General features: G+C 39.0%; 2 protein-coding genes across 2 annotated transcripts in view; one reads left to right on the top strand and one right to left on the bottom strand.

Annotated features, from left to right (window-relative positions):
- The window catches only part of LOC137049032 (chemotaxis regulatory protein ChePep-like), a 341,058-nt gene that overhangs the window by 222,422 nt on the left and 90,726 nt on the right, over positions 1-27,910 (bottom strand). The window lies entirely within an intron of this gene.
- LOC137049028 (zinc finger protein 184-like) lies at positions 368-23,385 on the top strand. Its single transcript, XM_067427423.1, has 5 exons — positions 368-418; positions 1,794-1,953; positions 7,700-8,520; positions 10,768-10,933; positions 21,919-23,385. The coding sequence occupies exons 2-5, from the start codon at positions 1,794-1,796 to the stop codon at positions 22,743-22,745; spliced, it is 1,974 nt and encodes a 657-aa protein (XP_067283524.1). The 5' UTR covers positions 368-418; the 3' UTR covers positions 22,746-23,385.

The following is a 27,910-nucleotide window of genomic DNA, read 5'->3' as shown; positions in this document are numbered from 1 at the left end:
TTCTCTGATCTCCTACACATGAAGACAAACATCCCTTCAGACCACAACCATAAGATTAAACAACAATAGAACATAAATAATATAAAACAATAAAACATAAAATGACTAAATGACAACTATTCTAAATGAAATAACTATTCAAATGATTATAAAATTAAATATTAAAAACAAAGAAAATTATTACTTTATTTATTTTACTCTCAATGTGAACTGTATTATTAACGTACCTATGTGTTAGTAACTTTGTGTATTGCACCAATACTTACAACTCTGAATGTTGTAATTTTTTTCTAAGTAAATTTCTATGCACATTTGAGATTTTAGACTCAGCAGAGTGGGACTTTTATTTAGTTTTTGATGTGTGACGTCATAAGGCCGCTCCGCGCTCCGGCTTCTGTTGTGATTCGGCTGGAGAAAGGTTTGTGTTTTAAGCGTTTAAAGTGATTTAAAGCGACTCATAATGAAGCATGAATTGTTAAGTGTTAAGTTAACTTTTATCAGCGTTGTGTTAGTAAAGTACCATAATAAACTCATAAGTAACAGAAGGAGCGGCTCATTTCGCTTTTTATCGTGAATCAGTTCAAACATGAATTTAGTCTCTGGCGAGTAGCGAGAGAACCGGAGCTTTCGACTCTCCGAGTCAATTGAACCGATTGATTCACAACAAATGATTAAATGATTCGAAGCACTCCATTTCTATTTCTATCTCGATTTCTATAAATTTTTAAATAATTAAACGGACAGTTATATAGACTCTTAATATATTAGGCATTATTTTATTAGTTTGTTGTGTTAGTTCTGAGTGTTTTTTCTAATCAGGCAATTTAGGTCCATTAACTGTCGCTCTGACTGATGAATAGAGAAATTATTTTATAATAGAATTCACGACAATAAAATATTCTTTCACAGAAATATGATACTTAAATTTAAGACATAGTTCAGTAACACTCAACAACTGACAAACTAATAATATATTAGGCTCAAACCAAATGTGTGAATTATTCCTAAAATAAAAAAGGAGTGAGGAGACCAAACACTGCGTCATAAGGAATTGCCTGTGAAAATGAGATAATAATGGTTTGTGAAATAATCAACAGAGTGATTGTTTTGAATAATTAAAAGTCTCTACATTTTTATTTTTAGATTAACTTGATTGAATTAATGATAAATGCAGTGACCAATCGATTAGATCTCTTTTTGTTTAAATCTCTTCTCCTCCATCTAAATGAGTTTGGGTTAATATGTTTTCCTCATTCCAGTGGGAATACATCTGGATTCCTAATGTAACAAATAAAAGTAAAGAAGTGTCATTTAACATTGTTGACTGAATATATCCTGAGAAACACACATTAGAGATGAGATGTCTCTCTTCTTGTACCTGTTTTACTTCATTCAAATCAATATGACTTTTCAACAAAAAAAAAAATGTATTATTGATTTGTTCTTGTTATTAGGAAAATGTTATATTTATCAATAGGGGTATAACAATACACTCGTGTCACGAATCTATATGTATCTCGATACTGAACTCCCGTTATGATATGTATCCTGATATTTTAAGCCAAAATAAAGCAGGTTTTTTTTTATTAACTTTTTTAAATTAGCAAACTAAATTGAGTAACTCTGTCAGAACCCAATTTTGCATATTTTCAAACAGCCTTTAAAACTTTACAGGCTATAAATACATTTTTAAGTGGTTTTAAAGTTTGACCTGTATCTCTGATAAATTAATTTAGCATGTTTATGATGTGCTTTAATTCTAAGTTCAGCCTTTTCTTCACACTATTATAAAGATGGCATTTATTAAAGAGGAGCGTGAAGACATAAAGATTGAAGAAACATTGAGAGTGAAAGATGAAGAAAATGAGGAACAAACAAAGCAAGAGGAAAGTGAAGAAATGAAGATTGAGGAAACATTCAGAGTGAAAGATGAAGAAACTGAGGAACAGACAGGTTGGTTTCATTGATAATTAATAATTTTGAAAAATATCAATATTTTACCCTTTAATATTTTGTATTTTAAAGGGGATTATACAAAAAAAGGTAAATTGACTTAATATTTACCTCTAAATTGTGACCATTAATCATCTGCAATGCAAAGATGTAAGCACTAGATGGCTGTACAGCCTTACATATAAACAGGGGCGTAGCCATCTTTTCAGAAGTGAGAGGGACAGAAATGTCGTAATACCATTTTTTTTTTTTTTGACTAATATAATTTATCGCATCTCTTGCTTTTAATTGGGCAAGATATCAAATACACTGCTGAACAATAACCACTAATAAATATCTATAATATTATTATCCTATTCTCCTTTTTTTTTTTTTTTGCCAATTTTATGATTGGTTTATATAGGCTACTACAAACACTTCTGCATTAAGAGTCCATAGATTTTATGCAATGTAAAACAATATATATATTCTGATGTAACTCATCTGATCTCTATGTCAATATATAGTAAAGTGTGATTTATTCCTGTGATCAAAGCTGAATTTATCATCATTACTCCAGTCTTCAGTGATCCTTCACTAATCATTCCCATATGAGGATCTGATGATCAACACACATTTAGGATTATTATCAGTTGTGCTGCCCATGGTGATGCTTAATTTTCTAAACATTTGTGGTAAAATTAAAAAAAGAGAGAAATGAATACTTTTATTGATCAGACATGCATTAAATTGATCACAAGTGATATTTTTAATATTACAAATTAGATAATTTATTTAATAAATGCAAATAAATGCTGTCCATTGAACTTTCTTTTCATTAAAGAATCCTGAAAAATAACATGTAGGCTATCATGGTTTCCACAACATTTTGGGAACTGTTTTCAGCACAGATAATAATCATAAATGTTTCTTGATTATGAAATCCTCATCTGAGAATGATTAGTGAAGGATCATGTGACACTGAAGACTGGAGTAATAATGATAAATTCAGCTTTGATCACAGGAATAAATTACTATATATTCACATAGGAAAAAAAGCGGTTTTAATTTGTTTTAACTATTTTTGATTACATAAATGCAGCCGTGGTGAGCAGATACTAAACATTAAAAAAGCTGCATTATTCATATGATACTTTATTGTCAATAAATAGCCTAAATTGAGATGACTTGAAAAACACACATAAAGCATATATTGTCGCAATCGTCTGATTGTCGTCGTAACGTTTCATCACTCATAACGATTGTTTTCCTTCAGCTGCAGCTCCAGCGTGACAGGGTATTACAGACTTTCTGTAAGAGCGCCCTCATATTTAGATTCGAATAAAATGGCAGGTCATGCATAGATAATTTTTTTGTCTCTGAATTTAAATCTTGATGTATTCACATTGGTTTCTATGTAAATACACTTGCCCCTGACCTCAAGAAGCGCGCTATCAACCGATATTAGAGAAGGCTGTAGTTAGCGTCCCTGTTAACTTGTCCGCCCCCGCACAGGGTAACGTCGGTTCGAATCCCGCTCGGAGTGGGTCGACTAGGATCGGTGAGACCCAGTAAAAGTGCGGGGGACGAAAATACATTTTATTAAAAGTGAGGGGGACACGTCCCCCGCGTAATCTACGCCCATGCATATAAATATAGAAACGGTGGCTGCTGAAAAAGTAGTTAGCATAGGGTGAATTCAGGTTTATTGAGAATTTTCCCAGTGAATCATTTGATTTCATAAACTAACCGATACACACAATACTCAGATATAGTCTACATCTCAAACTGGCTGTCAAAGTGAAAATGGCTACTCATTTAACATCAGTGCAAGAACAAAATGTGTGCAGCCAAAATGAAATACTCAGGAGTCAGGATCAGTCTAATGCAGTTTAAACTCACAGCACATGCAGTGATGGAGCGCAGCTTTCTGAACAGAACCGCTCTGACGTTGGTTTCACACTGGATGCGTTAGCAGAGCATAAGCAGCGCATATTTTATTCGCCGCCCATGTTAACAGATACAGCATTCACACTTCACACAGAGGCAGCGTAGAGCAAGAAGCGGCAGTGCTGCGATCGTTTCAGCGCTGAGCAGTGTTGCCAACTCTCCCAAGACCAATAAGCAACAGCAGCTTCAAAAACAAGATTATTTATCATCATCAATATAATTTATTATCAATTATTTTTCATCAAAAAATGAGCCTGCAGCATATTCAACTGAAACCTCTTAGAGTTTGAAAAGCAAAAACAGATGTGATTTTTAAAAAATCTTCAAATTGCAATAAAGGGCAGGCAATATCCTCCCATCAGCTGTGAACAGAATAGGTTTGGAGATGGAAAAAGTGACGTGAAGGCCAATTATGGTAACCCATAGTCAGAGTTAGTGCACATATATTTGAGTCTGTTTTTGAGCCGCGCTACTCATGCTGAATTAAAGCCACAGTGCATAGTTCTTTATCAAATTGACCTGATTAACATGAAAAATAACACATTTCACCATAAAATCATCTTTTTTTCCTGCTCTACTTAAGTCAATTTTTGGACATTAGAATTGGCACAAGTTTGAATAAATATTTGAAAGCAATTCTACAGTGGGTAAGGAAAGTATTCAGACCCCATTTAATTGTTTTCCCTTTTTGTTATATTGCAGCCATTTTCTTAAATAATTTATGTTCATTTTTTTTCTTATTAATGTACACACAACACCCCATGTTGACAGAAAAACAGAATTGTTGACATTTTTGCAGATTTATTAAAAAAGAAAAACTAAAATATCACAAGTATTAAGTATTCAGACCTTTTGCTCAGTATTTAGTAGCACCCTTTTGATTAAATATAAGGCTGCAACATACTCCACAAGAACAGAGAAAAAAGTTCTCGCTCCCAGGACCTGGTTTGGGAGTTCTCGCAGCTTGTTCTCGACACATCGCCTGAGCAGAACTTTTTTCTTGTGGGTGTCCGAGAACTATTGTGTGATTGGTCAGAGATTTAAAGTGGGCGTGGTTAATGCGGAGAAACGCAGAAGATCGGCACCTGCTTTTCTCGTGAAGTATGGCCACTGGCCAAAACGAACTTTGTTCTTGTTCTTGCCACCTCGAGAAAACGAACAAATTTTTTTGTTCTTGCAGAGTATGTTCCAAGCTTTAGCCATGAGTCTTTTTGGGAAGTTTTTCACACCTGGATTTGGGGATCCTCTACTATTCCTCCTTGCAGATCCTCTCCAGTTCTGTCAGGTTGTATGACAGCTCAGCTGTATCGGTTTTCGTTTTTTTATTTTTTATTCAAAATATTCACAGACTTGTTACCTATGTCATGAGCTATCTGATATTCAAATAAGTGTAAGTGAATGTGTTTTGTCATAAGGATCATGTTAGTAGATCTATAATGCGAGTCTCACGAAATACATGAAAGTAATCGGTGAACTCTGAGAAGAATAGAGCAAACTATATAGTAACTTTTCCTGTATAATGTGTGTCTGATATGTATAAAACAAAGTCAAATTATAACTGTTAGAAAGGAGTTATTGCCACTTCCACAGACATCAGCGTGCTTTTGCTGCTACTTACCGTATTTCCTCAAATAAAAGCCTGTAGTCAATTAAACGCCGGGCCTCTGATAGTGGCTGGGGGTGTGGTCAACACGAACAAATAAAGGCCGGTCTCAAATAAAGGCCGGGGGAAAATGAGTGGATAATCTCCTAAATGCCGTTAATTTAATGCCAAACCATCCTGATGCCACGCGCCCCGATGCTAGTCATGCCAGTACACACACTGATCCTGGTCTCTTCTATAGTTAACCTAAACACTTTACAGAGATTGCTTTGTAAATTAAATTGAGAATATAACGGATGCATGTGCCATTTTAAATAGGCTACTGTAGTCTATGAGAAATGCAACGTCTGTGAAAATACTGTGTCAGACAGGCTACAAATATCGATCTTAACAATGTGTGCGGCTCAATCTGCTCCGTCAGTAGTCAGGGCACTGATCAGGGAGTCAGCCCATTGACTTACCGGTATGTCCTGATCAGTGCCCTGACTACTGAACTAGGGAGCTGATTAAGACGCACCCAATATTAGCCTCTCGTCTCTTTTATGTCTTAAGGGGGTCGCACACAAGCCTCGAAGCTCAGCTCCGCGCAGCCCCGTCTCAAGCCTCGTTTATACTTTCGCCTGTCTCCGCTGCACGAGTCTCCGCTGACTGCACGCGCTCCTCCCCAAACGGACGAGGCGTTTATACTTGACGCGCTCGCCGTTGTGCTATTCTTTGAAACAACAGAGGGCGATTTGGAGTAATTGTTCTATAAACCAACGCGCCAAGAAGAAGTGGCCTAACGTGCACAGGTGATGATATTTATTTTAGTACATTTCACCAAAAACCACACCACAAAAGAATCGTGTGAAACTCAGTAAACCTTGGCTTTATATTATTACTTGTGACATGAGAACAAAATATGCACTAAATTAACGATCTCGTAAATATTTCCTAATTTCACTAAACTTTAATGTCGTGATTTATTTGCTTAAACCTGGATCTTTATTTAAAATGGCTTATTTCTGCTTTTGTAGGCTCATTCAGTAAATATAAGCACCTAATGTGTAAACTGGTGCCAGTGTGATGAGACGTCATGCTCGGCTAGATTCGCCGAGAACTCGTTCATCTTCGGATGCGGAGCTGCGCGCGGAGTTACAAAAAATGCGTATTTTGTTGTATGGTGATATTTTTGCAAATGTTTCTTAAAAAAATCAATGATATTTGTCCACTGGAACGATCACTTTAAATTGAAAACGGTTTACATAAAGCAATTATATTTCAAACAGATGGGATTAGAAATACAGGCCTGCCCCTAATAAAAGCCTGCTTCAAATAAAAGCCGGTTTCCATCGGCAGTTCAGGTTAATGAAGGCCCCGGTCTTTATTTGAGGAATTACGGTATATCTATATGTCACCTATGAATATCTTCTATATCTATGTAATATATTCTATATCTATCTTCTATATATTTTACATCTATAACGTAGCTTATATGAATGTGTCACTAGCCTATATCTATCCTAACTCTGGCGGCACTGTCTTTACTTATCAGTCAATATATCTCATTTAAATCTAGCCTAAATATAACTAACCAAAGCGCAGTATAAATCTCACTTATATCACAAAATCTCTCTCTCACAAAAACCCCACGAGGTGAAGATAGATTAACTTCACTTTTAAACTGTGGTGAATGAGGTTCATACAGATGTGTGACTGTGTGGTTTGTTCCCGCCCCTTTTAATCAAAGCAGTTTAGACAGGCGCACCTGATGAAACACTTGAAGCTTCATTTAGCCGTAGTCATGTGACATTGGTGTGTCGAATCACAGTTCAGAGCAGTGTTTTGAAAAATCTGCGCTTCGGGATCTCGACACAGCATCGAAACGTCAGTTTGGCGTCAGCCATCCCTACTTAAAAAATTGGTATTACTGGTATTAATAAATAAATAAGTACATACATTCCAAACTATATTTGTTAACAACGATTAAAATTAATACCAGTAAGGCCATTGTGTAGCCAGATGCCTGTATAGCCCTGTAGTGATTTTACTTTCGTCCATCCAAGGAGACTGAGTAAGGAAGTGATTGTTACTCACGTCACTGATGACATTGGGATTTTTGGATCACCTGTGACTAAAGGTGTGGTTATAACATTAATGTTATATGTCTAAATGTTTTGTTGTTGTGTTGTGCCGTTAAACTGGTGTTAATTTACATTTCTCTTGTTGCCTTAGACCTGATGGTGCTGAAAAAGGAGAGTGAACTACTGAATGAAATGGAAGAGAAAGATCGATTTAAGAATAATTATTTCATGACGAGGGTAAAACCTTTTAGTTGCCCACAGGTTGGAAAGACTCTGTCACAAAAAAAGGCTAAAAATAAGGGAACTACAAGTGATTTCACCTGCCAACAATGTGGAAAAAGTTTCACCCGAAAAGAAGGCCTTAACCTACACATGACAGTTCATACTGGAGTGAAGCCGTTCACCTGCAAACAGTGTGGAAAGAGTTTCAGATATAAAGTAAACCTTAGCAGACACATGAGAGTTCACTCTGGAGAGAAACCGTACACCTGCCCTCAGTGTGGAAAGAGTTTCAGTCAAAAAAAACACCTTGAAAACCACATGAGGATTCACACTGGAGAGAAGCCGTTCACCTGCAAACAGTGTGGAAAAAGTTTCAACCAAAAAGGAAACTTTGCAGTCCACATGAAAGTTCACACTGGAGAGACACCGTTCACCTGCCAGCAATGTGGAAATTGTTTCAAACGAAAAACGAGCTTTACTCGGCACATGAGACTTCACACTGGAGAGAAACTCCACATGTGCCCTCAGTGTGGAAAGAGTTTCACTCAAAAACAAACCCTTGAACTCCACTTAAGAATTCACACTGGAGAAAAGCCTTACAACTGCAAACAATGTGGAAAAAGTTTCAACCGAAAAGGAAACCTTAACAGGCACATGAGAGTTCACACTGGAGAGAAGCCGTATACATGTGGTCACTGTGGGACAAGTTTTAGGTATAAAAAAGTGCTGAACTACCACATGAGTATTGATGTATGAGAGAACTGGTTTTATATGTCATCAGTGTGGAATGAATTTCACAGAAAGAAACTTCTTAAGTTTGAGAGACTGTATAATGTGCTGATTATTGTTACATTACTAAATCACTAGAGGCCTGAATTCCCAATTCCTGTCCAGTGACTATGAGAGGAGTAAAGAGGCCAGAGTCAGAATTAGGCCCTGTTTACATGATGGGAAAACGCAGATATTTCCCTGCATTTGGCCTGTCATTTACACAAAACTGCCATTTTTATCCTAGAAAATGATTATTTCTCTAATAAAACCGAAAAACTCCGGCCAAAGTGAAGATTTATTACACATACGCCCTATGTGTAGAGTTTTTTTGATTATGGATGCCCAAAATTTGTGTACCGAATCTTTCCGGAAAAAATCGAGCACCTGTAGGCGTATCAGGTGGGCGGAGCTAAAAAATTACGAGCGCACACAAAGCGGTGACGTCCTCAAGCGTGGAGAAACCCCATAGCTATCGAGCTCAGCTAATAGATATATGATCCAGGCTGAAATAAATTGAACCGGAGAAACAGCAGCAGCAGGACGTCCTCCTCTGTGGTATGTACTGTAGTGGCCTGTCAACATTTGTGTGTGTTTACTCGCAGTTTATGAGGACATGATTTGGTTTATGGACTATTGTTTGCGACCAAACCTTAGTAGTAGCAAGCAAAACGGTTTTGCACGTCAGACTAGTGTAATGTTATACAAACAATGGAGTAACCGTTAGCGCATTTGAATGACGAAGCACGCGATCGTGGCGTTTACTGATGTTTACTCACGCGACGAGCCAACAGCACAGACATTTGAAGCAGTTTTACTCACCGGCTGCTTCCAAAGCAGGACCGAACCTTTATCGCTGGGAACGCTCCGTCAAAAACACACTTCTTGGGTATGATGTGGTGAAGTCCTGACAGCAGTGACTTGCTGTGCTGAAGCGTTGAAGTCGCTTGATGTCACAGATAGGAATAAAGTGGAGCGCGGCAGTGCATTGTATGGGCGTGCATTTCCTCTGAGAAGAGCCCGTACGGCCCATACAAGGACCTTCCTCTCCGAGCCATACTCGGAAAAAAAACTCTCCGAAACTTGTGAGAAACCGGAAGGAGTATGTTGTCGAAGGAGTATGTTGTATGACAAATGTCCAACATTAGTTTTTGAAACTTTGTCTATGTTTAGGATGGGAATCCAAGTCTTAAACAGTGTAAAAAGCTCAGTATGCATGAAACAGCATTTCACCCCCCCTTTAATACACTATTAGTAGTGTATTAAATGTTGCATTATACCAAGTAACTGTAGCATTGCCAGATTCAAATAAAGGCTTATGTTAAAATTATCATGAACAAAAGATTGTTTTACTATACTTTTTTATGGCCTTAAATTTGAACAAAATGTTTAAGGACCCACAGAAACCCTTTTACTTGCTTGTGAAGTTATGATATTTTTTAATGTGTTTTTTTCTATACTGTATACAAACAGTAAAAAAATAAAGTTGTGTACGGTCTTCATTTAGAAAAAAAAATCTCTCAATGTGAACTGTATTATTAACTTGTCATTGTGTTATAAAATGTATTTCAATGATACATTCAATTATACATTTTGTCATCATTTCTTTTTTTAATTAATATATTTTCCTAAGTAAATTTCTATGCACTTTTGTGATTTTAGACTCAGCAGTGAACGGGACTTTTATTTTGTTCTTGGTTTATGACGTCATAAGGCCGCGCCGCGCTCCTGCATTTGTTGTGATTCTGCTGAAGAAAGGTTTGTTTTAAGCGTTTAAAGTGACACAGAATGAATGGTATGTTATTAAATGTAATACTGCATTGATTTATCCAACATTTATCAGTGTTGTGTGAGTGAAGTAACATAAAGGCACGAGTAACAGAAGGAGTGTCTCATTTCTCTCTTTATTGTGAATCAGTTCAAACATGAATTCAGTCTCTGGCGAGTGACAAGAGACCCGGAGCTTTCGAGTCAATTGAACCGATTGATTCACAACATGATTCAGTGATTCGAAGCGCTCTATTTCGATTTATAAAAAACATTAAATAACTTACTAAACTAATATTAATAGTGTGTATAATTTAATAATTTGCATTATTTAATTAATTTGTTGTCAAAGTTTTGTTGTGTTTTTGTGTGTGTAATTGTTTGTTAATTATTCTCATCTTAAACAGGACAAACACAGAAAATACCCTTGTGAAGTGATTGAGATCCACGTGACACGCTATAATAAAGATGGAGTTTATTAAAATGGAGAGTGAAGATCTGAAAATTGAAGAAACATTCAGTTTGAAACATGAAGAAACTGAGGAACAAACAAAGAAAAAGGAGAGTGAAGACCTAAAGATTGAAGAAAGATTCAGAGTGAAACATGAAGAAACTGAGGAACAAACAGGTTGGTTTCATTCTCAAAGCTGAACTCAGTCATTTGATTATTAATGAAATGTCCAGCTCTACAGAAATTAGTGATATTTTTGACTGTTCTTTTTATATGACATGGAGTGGGTCGCCTTATGTGGACAGACATGTTGAGATCACATGACCACACAAACACTTATACTCAGTTTGCAGTGCAAATGTGGTGCATATCTTTTTCCCGTACCCATGTTAACGGATTACAGCTTTCACACTGCACGCGGTTTCTGTCCGGCAGTCGTTTAAGGAGAGGTGTGTTTGCAGCAGTGCGGTGATCCTTTCCACACCGAGTCTATTTTTTGCTGTGCTAGAGAGCAGAATTAAAGTGACAATGCATTGTTTGCATTAAAATAAACATTTATTCATGCGAAAATCTAGTAATTTCACCACAGATGCATAAAGTCTACTCTATTTCAAAGTCAACACAAGGCTTTTTTCCTCTGGTAAAGCAAGGAAAACGACACATTTAGGTAAATAAGGAGACAGCACTTGTCCTTTCTTAGAGGTGGTGAAATACATTTCTTTGACACGCTAGCCTGTCATGGTCATACTCAATTCAAAAACAACATGTACTTTTAAATAACCAACTTGCTCAAATTTCTACCGATTTTCAAACTGTTTCGTTTTTTATAAACGTCAGAGATGTAGTTATGCCACTACATACTTATGAATAATTATAACCATGTACTTCAATATGAAAGTAACATTGAACAGAACAGATAGGTGCAATGAATATATACACACACACACACACACACACACACACACACACACACAAGGTATTTATGTTAAATCAATATATAGGCTACTAAAACTGCAAAAAAAAAAAAAAAAAAATATATATATATATACAAACATACAGCTCAGATTTTTTTTCAGAGCTAGCTAATATATATATATATATATATATATATATATATATATATATATATATATATATATATATATCACTATTATAATACAATTATTTGTATTTTTTTTAAATAAACAAAAATACATGCAAACTAAGTTTATTTTAACTTGAAAAACGCAATTTACTAGGATTTCCCCCTCTACATTTCACTGTGCCTACTTCAGAGATCACTTTTCGCACGTAATTTTGCCTACCATCAAATGCCTTACCTCTTTAGAAAGCTGAGACCCTGTAGTTTCTCAGGAAACAAGCTGAATAATTGTGTGAAGTAGTGGCACAGTTATAGCGGATAGAATATTGTTTTTTTTTACACAAGCTGCACACGAAAAGCTGCAATTTCAATGTGTTAAAGCATCCAGATTTGTAGCTATGTTAAAGGGGGGGTGAAATGCTGTTTCATGCATACTGAGCTTTTTACACCTTTAAAGACTTGGATTCCCATCCTAAACATAGACAAAGTTTCAAAAACTAATGTTGGACGTTTGACGGAGTATTTCTGTGTTAAAAATACTCCTTCCGGTTTCTCACAAGTTTCGGCGAGTTTTTTTCGAGTATGGTTCTACTTGACGTTAAATAGAGCGGAAGGTCCTTGTATGGGCCGTACAGGCTCTTCTCCCGGAAGGGTGCGCGCGCGCGTGACTAGAGGGAGAGAGAGGAAATGCACGCTGTAAACAGTCTCTCAGGTGCAGATCCAGTCGTCCGTGAACACTTATGTGTCGCGCCGCGCTCCACTTTATTCCTATGGGTGACGTCGAGCGGCTTCAACGCTTCAGCACAGCATTCCGGGAAGGCAACGCTGCATTTGAACCGATTTGAACGCAGAAATGACGGGAAGCTTCAAGGCATCGCTTCAGTCGCGTCGCAAAGTGGATTTCCACGGTCACTGCTGTCACAGGACTTCACCAAATCATACCAAAGAAGTGTGTTTTTGACAGAGCGGTCCTGCTTTGGAAGATGCCGGTGAGTAAATCAACTTCAAATGTCTCTGCTATTGGCTACCGTCGCATGAGTAAACATCAGTAAACGATACGATCGCGTGCTTCGTCATTCAAATGCGCTAACGGTTACTCCATTGTTGTTCTGTATAACGTTACACTATTCTGACTCTGACGTGCAAAACCGTTTTGCTTGCTACCTCTAAGGTCTAGTCACATACAATAGTCCATAAACCGAATCATGTCCTCATAAACTGCACACAAAGGCCCCTAAATACAGTACATACCACAGAGACGGACATCCTGATGTTGCCGTTTCTCCTGTTCAATTTATTTCAGCCTCAGATTTGATTGTGGATCATTATCTGTATTAGCTGAGATAGCTCCGCCCACACGATACGCCTCCAGGCGTTTGGTTTTTTCCGGAAAGACTCGGTACAGCCCATATTTCTTTTATAAATATGATAAAACTAAAGACTTTTCGGAGATATGAAGGATGCAATACTACTCTATAGGTACTCAAGATTGACATGAGATTGACTGAAACTGAGTGTTTCACCCCCCCTTTAATAACGTTTGTAAGAAACCAAACCATTTGTAAATCCGTCAAGATTTCAGCGAGATAAGAGTATTTATGTTCGTTCAGATCACTTATCTTACATCAGGTTCCACAGAGCCCGACAGAAAGCTTGCCTGTGACAAGATACCTGCCGGTGATGACAATGGTGACTCCGCCGTAAGACATCTATGCTGCGTTACAGTTTGTTTTTATCATGCCCTTCACTCGCAAACTTCCCTCCGTCTCGTTCACTCGGATGTGCGTCATGCCTACGTTGCATTGCATGGGTGCCCACTACTGGCGGAAACTTTGCAAATGGACTGAACTGGAACGCCCTCAGCCCTTGATCACTTGGAATCCACTATGGAGTTGATATATTATTTATTTTTTATCTTTACGAAATAGTTTAATGCAGCATTCTATATGTATATGGATGTGTTTGGGTTGTTTTAAATGTTTTTTTAAATATCATAGAGTTGTTTGTGGTGGGGTAAATTAAACGCGATATGTGGTGACGTCACAATCGCATTGCATTGTGGTATATGAAGCTGCCTGAAGTGTACATATGAAGTAGACTCGCTCACTCGGTCAAAATCGAGGGAGCAAGGGTCTGTCCATACAAACTTCCCTTGTCCACTTCACGAAGTGGAACACACTTCAAAATGGCGGCAGGGATTCCCCCAAGGTGAAGTGCTTAGGGAAGTTTGCAAGTGCGTGTCTTAAAGTGGAGTGGAACGCAGCACTAGACTTTATTATGGATATCTATGCGTGCAGCAGCCTCCACAGCAGCAGAAGCCTCCTCCAGGTCCTAGTGCCCGCCTTCAGCGCTATATATTTATACAAGCAGTGGGGGCGCTGTTGTTACAGTAATACAATGAAAAGTTAGCCTAGAAATCTAGACACACCCTAGCGGCAGCAAATTTAATCTGCCCACAAGTGTCGTCTAGCAACTCTTAATACCCTTCTGAGCTGTATTCCCCTAACTCTTGCCGGGCCAATCACATCGTGTATAGAGTCGGTGGGCGGGGCCATAATGATAATAGTCGAGTTGCGTTTGCGTGCTTCTAGTAAACACAGAAACTGGCGAACGGCGGTCTTTCGAATCAGCTTTGACTGCGACTCTGGAAGACTTGGAGTTAAGCTTTTCTCTGAGAAAAGAACAACGAACGGCACTGATGTCATTCTTAAAAAGGGAAGATGTGTTCGGGGTTTTGCCGACCGGATACGGCGAATGTTTAATCTATCAACAAGCTCTGTTTCACCTTCGTTGCTCTGGTTGGTGTAGCGCTATCCTATCGCGTGCAGAGGGAGTTTGAAAGACAACCGTTTATCCCGCCCCTCGGATTAAGCTGTCAATGGTGAGTTTCTAGACCAAACATCTTTATGTGGGTCTGGCTTGTCAGGCTAATTAATGAATAGTAGAATACACAAATAAATTGAAGTTGCTTCTTGTTCTGAATAAACAAATCAGTAATGATGTCATAAATCACAAGCATAACACTTGTAAATTAAATACTTTTATATACAGTGTATTAATCTGTAATTATCTTAGGAAATGGATGATGAAAAATAATCCAAGGAGCTCTACAATAATTGTAGAATTGAAAGACAGCATCAACGGATGTCATGCCACCCCCACTTCATGTGCACAAACGTTAAATCCAAAAATACAATATTTAGGTTACAGCTGCATCTGGGGTGAAAAATGACTGGCTTAATTATTGTTATTTCAGGGCTTTTAATATACTCTTATCATAAAATGAACTTAATTAACATTTATTTATCTTCAACAAGAATCATTTTAGTAAGGAGACCTCAGAAATCGGAAACCAGAATGGAAAAAAAAAAGTTTTTGTCCAAAATGGCGTTGTTTCCAAACAAAGGGAAAAAAATAAACATATATCGGCATCAATATCGGCATCGGCCAAAATGAGCTGAAAAAAACGGCATATCGGCAAAAATTCAATATCGTGCATCCCTAGACCCAAACTATCACGGTTATCAATATTATTATGGTTTTGTTCAAATGAAATAAGTGTTCAAAAAGAACAGATGCTCAACCTTAAACCAACAACTTTAATATTTGAAAATCAACAAACAACAAGTAAATCAAGCAGCTCTATGCACTTTTTTAAAGATTATACAGGTTCTTCTCAAAAAATGAGCATATGTGATAAAAGTTCATTATTTTCCATAATGTAATGATACAAATTAAACTTTCATATATTTTAGATTCATTTTCTAAAATTTTCAAAATTCAACATTTGGGGTTTTCATGAGCTGTATGCCAAAATCATCAGTATTAAAACAATAAAAGACCTGAAATATTTCAGTTGGTGTGCAATGAATCTAAAATATATGAAAGTTTAATTTTTATCATTACATTATGGAAAATAATGAACTTTTATCACATATGCTCATTTTTTGAGAAGGACCTGTATTCTCTGGGATTTCCTTCCTTATAATGGTCGTCATCAATAGCAATGCAAAACATACATAATACTATCAATATTATCTCTGTAAACATGTTCTCAAGCAATATTCTCATCAGTTCTATCTGATGAGACACATTTAAATCTAGCATATTTTGTGTAAGAGCCCAAACAGTATCCTAGTAAAATAATGCATATCCATATGGCAAAAAAGGCAGGTCCAAGGCACTCAGTTAAGTGAAGGATAAGGAAATAGTTAAAAAGCCTTTATTTGGTATGGCTTAAGTCATTTTAAAATACAAGAGCCAACATGTTTCGACCCAAATTGGTCTTCATCAGGGCAAAGCAACACAATGAATGAGTGATAACAATTTATATGTTACACCCCACCCATAACCCAACAACATCCATTTAGCCTTACAAGGACTAATACAATCAATTAATCCAATGAGGCAATCAGATGTACAGGATTGGGGATACCAACGTAATAGAAAAAAAAAAAAAGACACAGACACAGACAGTCCTGTGCTGGATCGTTGTTGTTTGTTCCCATTGCATGTGCTTCATGTTGCCTTTCAGGGAACTCAAGCTGCGTCGAAACGCTGTGGGAACGCCTCTGCGTGATTGCGTCATGAAGCGCATGTCGAATCAGTCAAATCGGAAGACGGAACGTCATAGGCGGGTGACGTCATAGACCCGGAAACTATAAAGCACCCGTGAACACAAACAGAAACTAGCTTCTGTGCCTTCAGTAGCAATGTGTGTGAATCTGTCAAATTTGGTGTTTTTGTCTGTCTTTAGTGAATGCTAGGCAGGAGTTTTCTACCTTTGTTAAATATATATAAGAACATAAAAAGAAAATGAGAAATGGCGATCAAAGAAAAACAATTCAATAGATGTGTTCATCCCTGCCCTCACTTCATCACAGGTGGGGATACACATTCTATGTGTGTTGCTTGTTTGGGAGTGTAGCATGCCCAAGCAGCTCTCGAGGGGGCTGCTTGTGAGTATTGTGAGCGGCTACCGCTAAGAATGCTGCGCTCCTGCCGGGCACTTTATGAGGAGGGTGCTTCGGCTCGCGTTCCTCGCGGCTCTGGTCCCGCTGTTGCCGAGGCAGAGCGGCGACTTCAGTAGTGGGGCTTGCAGATGGATCTCACAGAGGGGTTTGAGATTGGCCCAGCCTTTGAGATGGAAGCCCGTCCTGCGGTTTCTTCTGGCAGGGCACCGGTGCTCCAACTATCCAGCTCTGAGGAGTTGGACGTTGAGAACATCGCAACCGAAGACTCGCTACTTCAGTCACCAGCTAGTGAGGAGCTTGTTGAGGTGCTCACGAGGGTGGTGGCCAGGTTAAATATTGACTGGCCAGTTGAAAGAGCTGAGCCTCATCTGAGAAAAAGTAAATTAGATGAGCGCTTTTTGCCGTCCCATGCAGTGCAACCTCAGCATTGGGGCTTGCAGTTTTTCCCAGGTCCTGGAAGAAGCTGGCATCATATCGTGTCTTCAGCCCACAGACAGCAACTTACAGTAACATCTTAGGGCTGAGACAGTATGGTTATGGGGCGATTCCTAAGCTAGAAGAGACGCTTGCGAACCATCTCTATCCTTCAGTTGTATCGTCCCTGAAAGCCCCAACATTACCCACCTAACCGCTTAAAACAACTTCGGCTTTGGTGGGTAAAGCGTACTCAGTGGCAGGTCAGGCCACGGCGTGTCTGCACTAGGGATGGCTCGATACCACAATTTTGCCTTCGGTACGGTACCACAATCTAATACCGAAGTACCGATATGAAATCGATACCACAAGGTCTGATATTAGCGCGGGTATATTGCACGCGAATGAGAACAATTATGCAAGTTTTGAGTTTATAAAGTGGGAAATTACCACAAATGTTTATTAGTAAATGAATCAGCAAAGCTTATCACATCAAATCAGTCATTTGAAAACTTTCTTGTGAGAAATAATTTCAGCAAAAATCTCTCAAAATTAGCAAATTGCTTCTGGTTTCAAAAGACATCGCACTCAGTGGCGATTTCTTTAAGACTGCAAGGGAAGCTCGGCTTCCCTTATAATGTCACAAAATTAATGGTCAAATATGTACTATTATATTAACATTGTATTGACTAAAAATGCGTTAGAAAACGTTTATCTCAAAGACGAGTTCGTTTACATATAGCAGGTCGGCTGACTCGATTTCCATCCCATACATTCCCGCAGCGTCACAGTGCATTTCCCTATTGAAGCCCAGCGCCCATTGACTTCAATGGGGCTGCTTTGAACGGTTTTTTTCAGCGCTTCGAAACTAGACGGTCATTGGATAAACGCTGCGATAATGTCCCGCCCACGGACGCTCAGCGTCTCTGGGAGTGAATGGGGAGTGGGCTGGCCCGGACTCCGAGCTTCTGCGTGTTGATTGGAGGGTCTGCATCTCCTTTTGACTGACAGCGATTCTGTACTATAAGGAATCACTGAAGCTATTCGCGCTCAGTCCCATCGCGAATTTCTCAAGTTCAGTCGAAATAAAAACTGCTGCAACCTATTTCTTTGATATTTGCTTGGCGAAATTGCTTCATTTACATCATACATTTCACACAATTATACACCACATTCCTTGTTTCAGTTTTACAGAGTTTAATATTTTTTTAGATCGTTCATTCATTCACAGGGTAAAAGACCATTTTCTTGAAAAGGAACGTAGGGCAGAATTTACTTTTAAATAAATAAGACAATTGGCCGAAAATGAGCTTCCCCTCTCTGACAGACCAGTAACTTAGCCGCCACTGATCGCACTACACTAAAGCAATCTGCATAATCCTATTCAACATTTCACGCTGGTCTCGGGATGGATAACGGAAATCATTTGAACATGCAAGTGATTTTATAGCATTTCGTAATAACAGTTACAGGAGATATGAGCTCATACGACACACACACACACACACGCCTGTCACTTAGTCACGCTCGCACATTACACATTAAGTTTCCTTAAACAGTCAAATACACAGAGTTATGTACAAATGTCCGTCTTTAGTGAGTAAGTTATTCACATAAACACAGGCGGTTGTGTCTAACGGGAATATAAATAGTGCAATAGTACGCGTGCAAATATAATGAGATCTAAATGTCATTGGTTGAAACGAACGCTGGAGATTGTGATATCCGATCTTATGTTAGGCTGTGTGTGTGCGTTGATCAGTGTTAAAAGAAAATAAATGTCTAAATGAGATGGTTTGAATGATTCACTGACCTGTCGATCTCTTCAGAAGTCTTAAAGTCAGAATAGTGACAGATATGCTTCTTGGCTAGGTTTGATGGTTCTTCATCAGTTTTATAAGCAAAGTCATTACAAATGTCACTTCTACTCCTCTCTTTATTAATTCGTTTTGGGCATCTTGAGTGAGATTCAACTGCTTTATCCATTTTGTTCGTCTATGTTGTTGTCACATTTGCCGGTTGTTTCGGGTCAGTTTGGGTAGCGCGCTGCCATCTAGCGGTGAACTTCAGAACAGCAGCATATACCGAAATGTGCCAAATCATGATATCGTACCGTTTTAAATAAAATATATACCGGTATTTTTCCAGTACCGGTATATCGCGCATCCCTAGTCTGCACACAATGGCTATCGTGCAGGCATACCAGGCTGACCTGCTAAGGCATCTGGGAAGCAGGGATGAAGTGGGGGCTGATGTGATCAATGAATTAAGGCCTTCAGCCAATTTAGCTCTTCATGCCACCAAGGAGACGGCCAGGTGCGTTGGCCGATCTATGGCAGCCCTGGTGGCCACGGACAGGCACTTATTGCTAAACCCCACTGAAATCAAGGAGAGGGACAAAAGTTTCTTGCTTGATGCGCCGGTTTCTCCTGTTGGCCTTTTCGGTGACTCGGTACAATCAGTCACCGAGAGGTTTCAGGAGGCAGGCCGTTGCGCTCAAGCAATTTCTCCCTCTCCATGTCCAGGTCCTGGGGGCTGCTGCACAGCAGCCCAAGCCGAGTACGAGCTCCGCACACAGGGCGCAGCAAAAGCAGAGCGTCAACTCCCATGCTTCCCCTCAAGAGAGACTGGGAGGCGGGGCAACGCTCGCAGGCGAAGTCTTCGAGGGGTAGGGCTGATCTGAGGACAGTCATTAGCAGACCATTCGAGGGTGATCCGCCCCCTCTTCCAAAGGGGCTTATAACAGTCAAGTCAGTCGTTCCCTGCCGGTTCACTGCCTCAGGGCACTGCACTTGCTGTTCAAAGTACACCAGAGGCCAGCCTCCAGAGGCTGGTACCCTTAGTAGATTTTCTGGGTGAATGGAAACATCTATTGAATATATCTCAATGGGTCCTGCAGACAGTGGAGAGGGGGTACACAATCCAGTTCAGGAAGTGGCAACCACCTTTCAGTGGTATCCTACCCACAGTGGTAGGCCCAGAGCAGGCTCTGGTTATGGCACAAGAAGTAGAGACTCTTCTGCAAAAGTGGGCTATAGAGAGGGTTCCTCCTCCCAACCGAGAGTCAGTGTTTTACAGCCGTTACTTCATTTTACCAAAGAAGGATGGAAGGGTGTGCCCGATACTAGATCTGCGTCTATTAGCTTGAGTTCCCTGAAAGGGAATGTCTCGGTTACATATGTAACCTTAGTTCCCTGAAGAGGGAACGAGATGCTACGTCACTCTGCCATACTCCCTGTGTGCCCGTGATCACCTACTTCAGGCTTTTCCAGAAGCTAGTTTCTATTTGTGTCCGCAGGTGCTTTATAGTTTCTGGGTCTATGACGTCTTCCGATTGGACTGATTCGACACATGCTTCATGACGCAATCACGCAGAGACAATCTCACAGCGTCTTGTTCCCTTTTCAGGGAACTAAGGTTTCATACGTAACGAGACATTTTCCTGCTTCTTGTGTCAAGTCAAGTTCTAGTCAAGTCTTGGTTTTCCCCCTTGGGGCTGTTTCTGGTTGTTTTTATTTTATTTTATTATGAACTCTTTCCTCTCCAGTGTTTTTTAAAAAAAAGTTGCCAACCACCGCCAGGGTTTTTGTCCATTTTCACCAAAATTGAATAGCCCATAGAATATTTTGTTTTATGAATATATGAGCATGCAATATATCAAAGAAAGAGCTAACCCTCTTCTTTAAAAAAAAAAAAAAAAAAAAAAAAACTTGTTTTACTTCTTTTAAACAAACTTGCATTCTTTTTTATCAACACTTGAATATGGGTAAGTGTCATAAAATAAAATAAAAATCACATTTTTGTGAAAGACTACATCCAGATTAGATTCAGAGTGATGATCAAACAGATGGAGTAGATCAAGTCCATCAACACCCCTAATGCTTGCACAGTCCTGTAGCTCGTCCTGGGTCCACATTTTATTCACTAACATTAGGCAGTTTTGATTCATATGCTCTTTAATGGTGATGATCATGTTATTTTTCATATGCATATGATTACATACGATCGCTTGTTTTACTGCGTCTTCCTCGCGTGTGTTTCAGGAGATTCTGTACTCATTCAGAAGATGTGGAAAATTGCACTTCCACTCCGTAAAATTACATCTCGACCAGTTGTTAAAGCTTTAAAAAAGTTTTTTTTTTACCACTTTTGTATAAATTTGTGTACTCATGTTTTTAAATTGCTCAAATTACACATTAGATATCCAGTGCTTATGATCCAGAGAGTCAGGGGTTCCATCAGATCTTAAAACCAATGCTTAGGAAATACTGCATCGAGACATGGTCTGAGTGGGACGAAGGTGTTCCTTTGCTTTTATTGTCTATCCGTGAAAGTGCAGGAGTCTCTCAATTTCCGCCCATCAGAGCTGGTCTTTGGCCATACTGTAAGAGGACCACTGAAAGGAGAATGTTAGGCATTGAGGACTATAAGAAAACAAATGTGGTAGATTTTCAGTCAATTCCATGATTGGCTTCAGAAAACTTGTGTGCTAGCTCATGAGACATTGGCAAAAGCTCACGGGAAGATGAAAATGTGGGCCTTCCGCACTGTCCCCTTTTCCCTCCCAGTGCATTGCCAATGGCATTATGATCTAGTTGTATGTTTATTTTGATACTTTGTGTAAATGTTTTGTTGTCTGTTGCTTTGTGCCATTAAATTGGTGTTAATTTTGCATTTGTCTCTTTTTGCCTAAGACCTGACGGGGGTGAAAGAGGAGAGTGAAGAACTGAATGACATGGAAGAGAAAGATCAATTTAAGAATAATTATTTCATAAAGAGGGAAAGATCTTTTAGTTGCTCACTGGCCGAAAAGACTTTGTCACAAAAAAAGGCTAAAAATAAGGGAACTACAAGTAATTTCATCTGCCAAAAGTGTGGAAAGAGTTTCAGTAAAAAACAAGAGTTTAAAGACCACATGAGGATTCACTCTGGAGAGAAGCCATTCACCTGCCAACAATGTGGAAAAAGTTTCAAACAAAAAGGAAACCTTGCCAGGCACATGAGAACTCACACTGGAGAGAAGCCGTTCACCTGCCAACAATGTGGAAAAAGTTTCAACCAAAAAGAAATCCTTGCCAGACACATGACAACTCACACTGGAGAGAAGCCTTTCACCTGCCAACAGTGTGGAAAAAGTTTCACCCTACAAGGAAGCCTTAACCTACACATGAGAGTTCACACTGAAGAGAAACCCTACACATGCCCTCAGTGTGAAAAGAGTTTCACTCAAAAACTAAGCCTTAACAGACACATGAGACTTCACACTGGAGAGCAACTCTACACATGCCCTCAGTGTGGAAAGAGTTTCAGTCGAAAACTACACTTTGAAGACCACATAAGAGTTCACACTGGAGAGAAGCCGTTCACCTGCCAACAATGTGAAAAAAGTTTCAACCAAAAAGGAAACCTTAACAAGCACATGAGAATTCACACTAAAGAGAAGCCATTTACATGTGGACACTGTGGGAAAGGTTTTAGGAATGACATAGCCCTTAAGTACCACATGATCATTCATGTATGAAAATGAAAGCTTTAGCATAAGTTCTGCAGGGAAGACTTAATTGTTACGTCACTTTAACTTCTATCTATCCAATCACATTCTAATACTTGGGTATAAAAGATCGGTACTTACTCATCTTTGAGTTCGCAGATGCTGACGCCCAAATTCAACGCATGCTGACGCTCCATGGTGCAGACGCTGATGCGACAGTTAGTTGACGGTCCTAACGTCTCGTAGTGGTCGTTCGACGGCCTACTATAAAGTAACAAAGTACAATACAGTGGCGTTTAAGTCCATGTCAGCCTATCATTTTGTTCCTTGGGCTGTCACGGCAAAAGTCGCTCGTTCCCTTTCTAAGGCAAGCAAATCTCGTTCAGATTCAGACAATCACTTTGATGGAGGACTAACTGGGAATGTTATTGTAGCAAAGTTCGATAATGGAAGGAAGGAAGAGGACACGGGGGTCGGTTGGACTGTTGACGCTCTCTGTATTTATTTATAATTCTCAAAACACATCAGCACACTCAATGGTGTGCTTCTCTCTCAACACAACGATCACTTCCGGGTCGGCACTTCCGGCTTCCGGTTAACTCAGTCTCTGGGGTTCGCGTCAACAGTCCGGCTCTCTCTCTCCTCGATCTCCGGTTCCACCGATGTTTTATACCCGCTCCGCACTCATTACTAGAACAAGAGACAGGTGTTATTAATAGGGCCGGGACTTTAACGCGTTAATTAAGATTAATTAACTACGGGACTTTAACGTGTTAATTAATTACGCAAAAAAAAAAAAAAATTAATCGCACTTATTTTTGCCCCGCAGAACGTTTTTCAATGAATGAGTTTTGACGGACCGATTATACTGGAACACCAACTAGCGCTCATGAGTTACGACAACAACCATGAAAACAACAAACCATAGTGAACATGAACGAAGAAGCTGATGAGACCGCTTTGCTTGGCCCCGTGGATGGGAAATTTAGTTTTAAAAAACGAAATGATGGAAGCGTCGACAAGAGCATGGTTGTGTGCAAGCTATACAACAGGGGTATCCAAAGTCGGTCCTGGAGGGCCACTGACATCCTGCAGAGTTTAGCTCCAGCTTGCCTCAATACACTGCTAAAGTTTCTAGTATGCCTAATAAGACCTTAATGAGCTGGTACAGGTGTGTTTAATTGGGGTTAGAGCTAAACTCAGCAGAACAGTGGCCCTCCAGGAGCAGGATTGGACACCCCTGCTATACAACAAGGAATTAGCGTATCACCGCAGCACATCGAGCCTCAAATATCACAAATATGCTTTTGCTACACTTAATGGCAAACATGCACTGGTCTGCTGGACTTAAATAAATAAACAATATTTTGTTGATTAAGCTTATGTATTCAGTCATTATTCAATGGTATACTAAAAATACATGTGAAAAATTACTTCTCATTGTTCTCAGGTAAAATATTTATATGCGATTAAAATGCGATTAATTTCGATTAATTAATTACAAAGCCTCTAATTAATTAGATTAATTTTTTTAATCGAGTCCCGGCCCTAGTTATTAATCTGCTTCCAACCCACTCACTTACCGCTTGTCCCGCGGCTCTCTCTCCCGCTGCAGACCTCGCTGAACCACGCCCCCCTTGCCACAGTTATCAAAGATACCACAGTGTTCTTCATCACCATTCTGGCGTCATAACTACATCAAGCATTCATTGCAGGGATATATGGTTATGCTTTTTCGATGACGATTGGGTGCAGTATTTTTCTCTTTTTCATTTTTGTGTAAGCGTGTTTAGAGCAGACGAACGCGTATGGGACGCAAAACCTGCTCGTGCAACGCGATCGGTCATTGTTGTGGCTCATTTGGTCGTAAACTAACCATACAATGCCTTGAAAATAATATGTATGGGCTATCATTAACAATATTTTTGAACAGAACCGATGGCACAGCATATTTGTCTCTATCATTCTCCCCATGAATGCAAGGCAATCTAATGGGGATTAAAGTAACCTGCACCCTTTAATCAGGGCTTCACAATGAACTAAAGTAAGCTGAATCACGGATCGGCGCAGTATTATGAGATTGCTGAAGTAAATTAACATGCTTAATGTGCTCTGAGTAGTTCTTAAAAATACACCACCGACCAGGGCCGGCCCTGACCAATTTGCTGCCCTAGGCAAGATTTTACTTGGTGCCCCTTGTATCAAGGTTTTTATATGTTGGTTACATGGGCGTAGATTACGCGGGGGACGCGGGGGACGTGTCCCCCTCACTTTTAATAAAATGTATTTTCGTCCCCCGCACTTTTACTGGGTCTCACCGATCCTAGTCGACCCGCTCCGAGTGGGATTCGAACCAGCGTTACCCTGTGCGGGGGCGGGCAAGGTAACAGGGACGCTAAAAACAGCTTTCTTTAATCTCGGTTGATAGCGCGCTTATTGAGGTCACGGGCAAGTGTATTTACATAGGAACCAATGTGAATAGCCTACATCGAGATTTAAATACAGAGACAAAAAATTATCTATGCATGACATGTAATTTTATTCGAATCTAAATATGAGGAGGGCGCTCTCTCACAGAAAGTCCAAAAGTGTATTCGTAGTGGTAATATCCAGTCACGCTGGAGCTGCAGCTGAAGGAAAACAATCGTTATGATGATGAAACATGACGACGACAATCAGACGATTGCGAAAATATATGCTTTATGTGTGTTTTTCAAGTCATCTCAATGTAGGCTATTTATTGACAATAAAGTAGCCTGAATAATAAAGCAGCTTTTAATGTTTAGTATCTTCTGCTCACCAAGGCTGCATTTATGTAATCAAAAATAGTTAAACAGTAATATTTTGAAATATTATTACAAATTAAAACAGCTTTTTTTCCTATGTGAATATATAGTAATTTATTCCTGTGATCAAAGCTGAATTTATCATCATTACTCCAGTCTTCAGTGCCACATGATCCTTCACTAATCACTCTCATATGAGGATTTCATAATCACGAAACATTTATGATTATTATCTGTGTTGAAAACAGTTGTGAAGCTTAAAAATGTTGTGGAAACCAGGATAGCCTACATGTTATTTTTCAGGATTCTTTAATGAATAGAAAGTTCAATGGACATTTATTTAATAAATTATTAACTTTTGTAATATTAAAAATATCACTTGTGATCAATTTAATGCATGTCTGATCAACAAAAGTAAGACTGGAGTAATGACGATAAATTCAGCTTTGATCACAGGAATAAATGACACTTTTTTTTAAAAATATTTTTTTACATTGCATAAAATCTGTGGAGTCTTAATGCACAAGTGTTTGTAGTATATAACCCAATCATAAAATTGGCACAAAAAATAGGAGGATAATGTTATATATAGATATTAATTAGTGGTTATTGTTCAGCAGTGTATTTGATATCTTGCCCAATTAAAAGCAAGAGATGCAATAAATTATATTGGTCCAAAACTAAATAAATGGCATTACGACATTTCTGTCCCCCTCACTTCTGAAAAGATGGCTACGCCCCTGGTTGGTTGTGTTTTTATAATTAAAAAAAATAAATAAACACACACACACGTCTGGTTCACTATCTTTGTGGGGACTCTCCATAGATGTAATGGTTTTTATACTGTACAAACCGTAAAGTATTTTCTATTCCCCTACACTGCCCCTGCCCCTAAACCTACCCATCACACACACACACACACACACACACACACACACACACACACACACACACACGTTTTTGTGATAAACAGGTACTTATGAAAAATGCATTATATATGAGGACATGCCTTTCTAAAGCTGCTAGAGCCAAGCTGAAAACTGTTTTAGATTGCCAATGGCCATGTTATGACAGTCATCTGTTAAGATTTTAATTTACAGCATATTTTTGCACAACCTGATATTTTACCTACATATGAGGATAAATATTAATTTCATCACATTTCAGGACACACACACACACACACACACACACACACACACACACACACACACACACACACACACACACACACACACACACACACACACACACACACACACACACACACACACACACACACTGATGTCTAAATCATGCCTACATATTGGGACCATGGTGAAATCTAAGTCCTGAGCAACACACACACACACACACACACTGATATCTAAATCATGCCTACATATTGGGACCATGGTGAAATCTAAGTCCTGAGCTACACACACACACACACACACACTGATATCTAAATCATGCCTACATATTGAGACCATGGTGAAAACTAAGTCCTGAGCAACACACACTGATGTCTAAATCATGATGGACTCAACGGTACTGATCGTTTTTGGGGGATTTTCCAAAAAAATTCACACAAATCAATCGTTTGGCCTTGGATCATTTGGAATATTTGTAGTTTCTGAATAAATTGTGCCTGCAGTATCTGTGTATCTGCCTGTTATATCCTGTTTTTTATAATACACAAATTGGTAGGTTTAGGGAAAGGATGGAGTTACGTGTTCAAAACGTGTCTGAATAAAAAGAAAAAGAAATGTAAATAAATGATGCTGACTGAATCAAACTGACGAATATAAGGTGTTAGAACAGGGAATCCGTGTGTGGACCACGGATGCTGCCTGTCATTGACTTACATAGGCATCACTTCTGTGAACCCATTACAGAATTTTCGGCGATTCCGTGAAACTACCACGGATTTTTGAGGTAAGGTTCCGTGTTCATTTCACCGAATTCTGTGAGATCAGTTGACATTTAGTGTTAGGCAATGGAACTGAGGTCCCAGAACTGATGCCCTAACAAAACAATTCTTGCAAAAATCAAAGAGGGTCTTAAACTCATTTATTTAACAATGTGTACTTGCACAGAAAAATCTGTCCTACCAACTCTGTTGTCTTTTCAGAGCAGCAATTCTCTTATTAATGAAAAACTTGATAGCAGACCAGTCTCTGTTTTTCAGTGCCTGAGGTTCGGCCAACAGGTATGAGACACAGTCCGTCTTCCCAGGAACTCGACAGCTGCGTATGAAATGCATCATGCTTTTCAACTGCTCCAACCTCTTCTTCCGACCACTTTCTTTTGACACTTTTGCCTAACAAAACAAAAAGTACAAATAAAATGTAATTTCTAAAATACAAGGCAAATCATTCAAAGTCAGAGAGAACAAAAACCCATAAAATATTGTTACATACCAATGCT

This window comes from Pseudorasbora parva, chromosome 20 (assembly GCF_024679245.1).
Source record: "Pseudorasbora parva isolate DD20220531a chromosome 20, ASM2467924v1, whole genome shotgun sequence".
Classification (NCBI taxonomy): domain Eukaryota; kingdom Metazoa; phylum Chordata; class Actinopteri; order Cypriniformes; family Gobionidae; genus Pseudorasbora; species Pseudorasbora parva.
Note: the sequence above shows the minus strand (reverse complement) of the source record. Positions and strands in the feature narration are given on the sequence as shown.